This window comes from Galleria mellonella, unplaced genomic scaffold (genome assembly GCF_026898425.1).
Source record: "Galleria mellonella isolate WM207_F2 unplaced genomic scaffold, CSIRO_AGI_GalMel_v1 utg93, whole genome shotgun sequence".
NCBI lineage: Eukaryota > Metazoa > Arthropoda > Insecta > Lepidoptera > Pyralidae > Galleria > Galleria mellonella.
In genome coordinates, this window is record NW_026442176.1 from 4,687,128 (window position 1) to 4,694,933 (window position 7,806).

General features: G+C 36.7%; 1 protein-coding gene across 1 annotated transcript; it reads left to right on the forward strand.

The window, feature by feature from the left end:
* The first annotated feature begins 4,759 nt into the window (after window positions 1–4,759).
* On the forward strand, window positions 4,760–7,501 carry LOC128202417 (uncharacterized). Its single transcript, XM_052902679.1, has 2 exons — window positions 4,760–4,940; window positions 5,199–7,501. The coding sequence occupies exon 2, from the start codon at window positions 5,200–5,202 to the stop codon at window positions 7,231–7,233; it is 2,034 nt and encodes a 677-aa protein (XP_052758639.1). The 5' UTR covers window positions 4,760–4,940; window position 5,199; the 3' UTR covers window positions 7,234–7,501.
* The last annotated feature ends 305 nt before the right edge of the window (window positions 7,502–7,806 follow it).

Genomic DNA, 7,806 nt, shown 5'->3' on the forward strand with positions numbered 1-7,806 from the left:
ATGCAGCAGCTGTTTTTTTTTTTTTTTATGCAACTTAGAATGACAAACAAGCGATGGCCCACCTGATGGAAAAACATCTGTAGACATGAAACCATAACTGAGTATACTGTTTCACCCAACCCCCCATGCGTTGCCATTCACTCAGTGTACCAGTAAAACCAGTATTGGCAAAACTGTTCTTATAGAAACCTAACTGCGGTTGTCCTTGTCAATATACTAACCATTGGCAAAAGTTGAGATTTGTCCAGCAATATATAATAATAATAAATTAATGCAGGCAAAATATCGATTAAGCGAGCGAATATTCACATATGGATCAAAATCGATCAAATGAGTATGATATATAGAAAAATGCAACAAATACAATACACCAAATCGATGTCACAGTTTAGAACATTTTTTTTTTTGTTGTCATGCTTTTAAAAATGACTTTATCGCTCAATAAAATATTTTAATCTTATTATCTAAACTCGATTTGTAGAGATCAAACACTCATGTCGGTACGCCGCTGCATTGTGTTATTTTAGTAAATATTTTCCGCTGATATTCGAATGGATAAGTCGTGAGATTAACACGATATGCTCGAATGACAATCGACATCGGACTCGGTTCGAAACAATCGATTCAGAACTGTTTATGACAGTCCCTTGTTGTGCTATTGTACTTTTTTTTTTTGTAAAATTTCCCGCGTTTCTTATTAGTTTTTTTTTTCTTATACAGTAATTGCGAGTTACGATTCCGTGTGTTTTATTATTATTATTACTGTCCTATCCTTGGCAATATTTATAAATTTGAAAGTATGTTTGTTTGTTTATAACACTTTAACGGCTTAACCAATCACTATGAAATATACTATATGTGATAGAGAAGGATATAAACTACTTTTTATCTTGCTCAGTAAACATATCGTCATAGACGTAGAATACTGACAGATCTGACAAAGATTACATATAAAGATCCGTCAGTATTCTACGACTATGACGATATCTCCGTGTACAAAATCGCAGGTACAACCTAGTTAATATTATAAATCAAAAAGTTTGTGAGGATGTTAAGATTTGTATGAAAATTCATGCAAAAACTACTGAATGAACTTTAATGAAATTTGCTACACGTATAAGTTATATCCAAAAAATCGTAAAAAAAAATCGTAGTGAGTGGCAAGAACTCCACCGACAAGAGCGCAGCTCTTAAATGGATAGATAGATAGGTTATATACTAATTTAGCACAGAGGATACTTAATTTAATAATTCACGTAGGTAAATCCGCGGAATATAGCTAGATATTAATAAAAATATAATCTAAAGCAAAGCCTACGTATGATACATGTGTAGTTATATGTATGAATAACTAGTACCTATTCAATTAAATTTATAAGAAAGTAACTCGTAAAACTTAATTATTTTTACATCTATACAAAGAGTAAATTGTACAGAAAACTTTTCCATCATTATAATCGATTACTCGATACTTTTACGATTAAATCGATTAATCCATGATCCTACAAATTCAGGCGTTAACTCACTATTTTTTATTTTTACTCTGTAGCCATTACTAAGGAGGTTTTATAAGGTAAGGTGTTACTGAAAAGGTTGAATGCGCCCATAGTATGCATTGTAGCGCTTTGAACGGTGATCAAGCGACAAAGACGGTAAAAATGTACTCTAATATACAAATCGGGTTTTACAATTAAATTCTTTAACGTTCACCTCTATTTCCAAGCAAGAAAGTTGAAAATGGCATACCGATTAGTTGATTACATGCGTCAAGCAGTTGTTTAAATACGTTTCTCATAATAATGTTATTATTCGACTCTTTGAAATGTGTGGGATGGTGATCATAGCCTATTCTGTGTAAAGAAGCAAGAATAAACTTTGTATTGTAATAACTGTGGTTAAGATTGAGCTCTCTTTAAGTAAATGGTTCCTTACGTATTAATTAAATAACATTTGAGCTTCAATTGTAATTAAAAAAAAATTAAGATGATCTAAAAAGATTTTTTTTATACAACTTAGAATGGCAAACAAGCTGACGGCCCACCTGATGGAAAGTGGTAACCGTCGCCTATAGACATGAGCAGTACCATGGACATAACAGAGTATACTGTTTCACCCATGATACCCTCCATGCGTTGCCATTCCTGAGATCTCAGGTATTATTCCTCTGTATCCTGTAAATTTACGGCATAATCCACCCTTCAAACCGAAACACAGCCATGCTTTACAGTTGAAACACGAATGGGACAGAGGTACCCAAGCAAACGACTTTTGTACAAAGTCTCCCTCTGGTAATATAAAATTATGCAACTTAGCCTACTCTATGCCGGAACCACACGGTCCCAACCATATTTGGTAGCATAGTAAATTATGTTACATTCAAGTGTCCATTAAAATGATTTCAAAATTACTGCGGAACCCTAATAAAATGTAACAGATTATAAACACAAATATTGACTATGGTAAAAATTTAGATTTACACCGTTACAAGGGATATATATAATTTCAAGATGGCGTAACAGAATCTATATTATCTATGATTAAGCTTTATGGTAATATTCTATAATAATCTTAAGTCATGGCGTAGGTTATGTAAAATGTTTCAGTAAAATATTATACTTAATCTACTAAATTTATTTTTTTGTATACAAGTAGATTTTTACTACGCAGAAACAGTTATTTTGATATTTCAATGTAATAACTGCCTGACGTAACTTAGATGTATTTTAGTCGAGAAAACTCAACTAGTTTCGGGATTATCTGGGATCCTTAGCCATGAGCAGCTATGACGCCAGCGACGTGTTAATATTGATAATAAATTTTTAAGATGACAACACGTACGTTTCGGAAACAATATGAATTTATTTGGTTACACGGTGTTTACGCTAGATTTTGCTTCGAAAAATGCATTTTTTTCTAAAAACAAAATAGCAGCTTCGATTGGCACAAAATTTATATGGAATAAACACAAGAGTATAAAAATTACTTATCGATCGCAAAAAAATAACAAGCATCAAAAAAGGAGACGAATTAAGAATTTGCTCTTTTAGAACCTTCAAATTAATGAATATATATTAATAATTGACTACCCCCCATTAGATGCAGAGAAGACCTCAAACACATTGCAGGGAGTCAGTGGATGCAGGTGGCTCAGGATTGTTCCTTATGGCAATCTATGGGAAAGACATATATTCAGCAATGGACAGTAAAATATGATATGATGATGATGATGATCATCATCATCATCATCATCATTATATCAGCCATTATTTATCCACTGCTGAACATAGGCCTTCCCCATAACATGGGGTTTTGCCAGTAGTTGCCACGCTTGACAGGCAGGTGATATTTTAAGAGGGACGCTGCTACCTAACCCTCGACCATTACGTTCCTTTAGTCGTATCTTACTGGAAAGGAAGTGGTGGCCTATTCTATACCGGGACCACATGGTAAAATCACTACATACTATTAAATATATATTTCTTCATACGTACAATACTTGACACAGCCCGGCCTCGTCTTCATACATCCATTCACTGCCAGTCATCAAAACAAAGCAATGTTTATTTTAATATCACTCAACACCTGCCAGATAGAAACAGGTGGGTGAATCACTAAATCTAACGCCTACCGTTGTTTTGTTTAGACAAGTGAATGAAATAAACAATTATTAAATGATTGGACGTATAAAGTGAAAGTACAATAATGTGATATGGGCGGGAAAGGGATTGTTAGTAATGGAGACTGAGAATCCCATTGCTAGCAATATACCCAGCCAGGTCGACCTCCTTGCGATTCCCCCTGGAGACTATCATGGTTAATTCCTGATGAATTCATCATGATGGGCTAACTGGCTTGTTTTCATTCTCATCGATCACCTTTTACTAGTGTTCCGCCAGCGTTAACCTTTAGCGCAGGCGAGCTCATCATTCCATTTTCACCCATCAAAAAAAAATGTGATATGGCAAGTTTCACGGGTTAGTTTTTATTTAATTATTATTTTTAAGCGATGAAATTGGAGTAGTTATCCTACCTTCGCTATCAATATACGCTAGCTAAGTACGAAAGAGGGGTGATAGGTAAAGATGACAGCAAGTTTAAGACCTGTGATAGATATCTCAGGGTTTCGCAAACTTAGGCTTCCCGTAGTACAAACTATCACGGCGGACACCTTAAAAAAACTAAGTATCAATAGAACAAACAAGGTGTTTTACAATATATATAAAAAAAAAAAGTACAAAAGTATAAGAGATAAATTTTATTTCTATTAGGTACATATTTATTTAACTTAGCATTATGTGTGTAAGAAATTTTGCTCAATTTCAATTGTATAATCATAACTATTAAATTGTATAAACATAACTTTATTTGAGCCTCCAATTTTTTTTTTATGTCACATGAAATGGAAAGTGTAATTATCAACTTCCAGCAGCAGTATTTCCGAACCGATACGAGTTATACCACTCTGTTAAGAGTTTACGACTGAAGAGATCCAAAAGGTTTAACTTAAAAAAAAAAGACTTCTGAAATCACCAATCTAAATCACCAGAGGGAGACTTTGTACAAAAGTCGATTGCTTGGGTACCTCTGTTCCATTCGTGTTTTAACCGTGAAGCAATTATGTTTGCATGGCTGTGTTTCGGTTTGAAGGGTGGGATATGGCGTGAATTTACAGGATATAGAGGAATAATATCTGAGTCCTCAGGAATGGCAACGCATGGGGGCGAAACAGTATACTCTGTAATGTCCATGGTAGGGTAGGGCGGGGCTAAAAGGTCCGCGGGTAAAAAGGTCCACCATGCCTATCTCCGAAACTAAGTGCACGTTAGACAACGGAGTGACCGGTGCGTGAAGGGGACGAGGGACGGGTGCGCATGCCGCCCCGCGCAGTGCATTTTCTAGAGCCGGCAAGAGTGTACGCGCAAGTGGTGCGAAAATTACACGTAAGTAATGTTTTAGATTTTACTTAGTTTTAGTCTCATTGTTCGATTTTTAAACTTACGAAACATAATTTCTCTGTATAAATGTTTAGTGGTATTAAGTTTCACGTAGTGCCATTGTTTTTTTGTTTGCATCACCTTGTTTTTCTACATAACCTAAAACAACAGTCCACCTACCATTGGGGCACAAAGGACCGCGGTGGACCTTTAAGCCCCACGAATTATTTTGATTCTATGTATTAATTTCTATTTTATTTTCAGAATGCGGAATTATAAAAAAACCACTGAGCGTGGTACGAAGTCCGTTGAGCTGATGAAGCGAGCGGCTGATTTAGTCGCAAATGAAGATAAATCAATAAGGCAAGTTTGTCGTGACTATGAGATTAGCAGAACTTCATTGAAGAGATTCATGGCGCGGTTAAAGGAAAATCCGGAGTCGCCAAAATTTGGCTACGGCACTCCCAGATTAGTGTTTAACCAAGAACAAGAAACTTCTCTCTGCGAGTATTTACTGACACTTGCACAAATCTTTCACGGTATAGGCCCTAAAGATGTTCGTCGCTTGGCTTATGAATGCGCTGTAAAATATAATTTGAAGATTCCTGAGGTATGGCACACAAATAAGATGGCTGGAAAGGACTGGCTGACGGGATTCTTGTCAAGGAATGACCGTCTCTCTATCAGGAAGCCAGAGGCTACTAGTTTGAGCAGGGCCACCTCTTTCAATCGAACGAACGTTTGTGAATATTTTGATAAATTGGCACACGTGATGGATCGTCACAAATTCAGAGGTTCGTCTATATGGAATGCTGATGAGACTGGTGTCTCGACTGTAAATAAACCTTCAAAAATAATTGCAGCCAAAGGGAAAAGAAACGTCGGGTCTGTCACATCTGCTGAAAGAGGAACTAATGTAACATTGTTGGTAGCTGTTTCGGCAACTGGATCTTCGATACCTCCAATGTTCGTATTTCCAAGAAAGAAATACCAAGATCATTTCGTGCGAGATGGGCCAGCAGAATGTATTGGTGCAGGAAATGCAAGCGGCTGGATGACTGATACGGAATTCTTGCTTTTTATGAAACATTTCATCACTTATGTGAAGCCAACTAAAGAGTCGCCAGTTTTGCTTTTACTAGACAATCACAGTTCGCACTTGTCAGTGGAAGTGTTGGATCTAGCGAAAAATAATGGAGTAGTGATGCTGTCGTATCCTCCTCATTGTTCCCATAAGCTGCAGCCCTTAGACGTGTCTGTTTTCGGGCCGTTTAAAAGGTATTTATCGTCAGCACAAGATTCATGGATGCGTGGCCACCCAGGAAAAACAATGAGCATTTACGATATCCCAGGCATCGTCCGAACAGCTTTACCTTTGGCACTGACTCCCAACAACATCTCGAAAGGGTTTCAAAAAGCTGGGGTTTACCCGTTCAACCGGGAAGTGTTTGATGAGTCGGACTTCGCTCCAAGTTTTGTGACAGACCGACCAAATCCGAACAATCCAACAACGTCTTCTGTACCTAATGAGTCACAGCCGCCTATGTCTACAGAGCCCCAGTTGCCTATTTCTCCAGGTTCACCAAGTTTGTTAATTTCTTCGCAGCCCGAAGTTGTAGCAGTTGTTTCAGCAAGTATATCTCCTGTATCTCCTTCTCAGTTGTCTACAGTAGGGCCTCAGTTGCCTACCGTCTCAGTTTTGCTGTCCTCAAGTGACCTAATGTTGTCTTCTACAGCTGCTGTTGAAAAAGATTGTCTGCCATTAAGGTCCTGTACAGTTCCATCTTCAAACATTGAGCCTCAACCATCTACGTCAGCTTCATCCTTGTTTGCTCAGCCATCAATATTTTCTCCGGAATCCATCAGGCCTTTCCCTCAGGCAGGACCGCGTAATGTTACCAGCAGGAAACGACGAAAGGCAGCTATATTAACAGACACACCTGAAAAGGAAGCGTTGTCTTTGGAACAAGAAAATAAAAAGAAGAAGAAAATGGTCTCTCGTAAAAAAGCTGTCTCGAAGAAAAATAAACAAGTGAAAAAAAAAGATTTTACAAGAAAAGATACAAATAAAAATAAACAAGTGAAAAGAAAGATTATACAAGAAAAAGATACGAGTTCGAGTTCTGAAGAAGAAGAATGTCTTTGTCTGGAATGCTGCGAGTCATTTGCTGACAGTGTTGCAGGAGAAGGCTGGATTCAATGTAATACCTGTAAAGGTTGGGCCCACGATAAGTGTGCCAAACATCACTCATCATCTCTTGCATACGAATGTAAGAATTGTCAGTCTGATGAAGATTAGTTATTAGTTTTTTGTTGAAAATACTTATTTTTTTAAATTGTTTAAGTTGCTAAAGATGTTACCGATTTCTTTTATGAATATGTACGATTTTGAGATACTACAATTGTTTTAAGATGTTACCTTTATCAAGATCAAAAAGACCAAAGACCTAAAGATTTGTTATTAAGACTGATTATAACTGTGCCTTATAATTATATAACTTAGTTACCAGTGCAAAATAGGTCGCAACATATCTGTCGATTAAAATATAATAAATATAAAGATTATTTATTTTTATTTATTTCCTACATTTGACCACAAAATATGATTTAGTTGTCGTGGTTCTTTTTACCCCAAGACTGGTCCTTTTTACCCCACCTGCGGGGTAAAAAGGACCATTTGACATTACATTTTGTATCGCCCATATTGGGCGCATTGGTAAATTCTGGCCGTATTCACCTATGGCAACTTATAGATGAAGGATTAAACTTTCTATTATTATTAAAGTCTTTCCCAGGAACCTTAAACGTACGTAGTTATGACACAATATACGCAAAATGGACCTTTTAGCCCCGCCCTACCCTACTGCTCATG

Coding starts and splice junctions, on each gene's coding strand:
- LOC128202417 (XM_052902679.1), top strand. CDS start 5,200: ATGCGGAATTATAAAAAAACCACTGAGCGTGGTACGAAGTCCGTTGAG.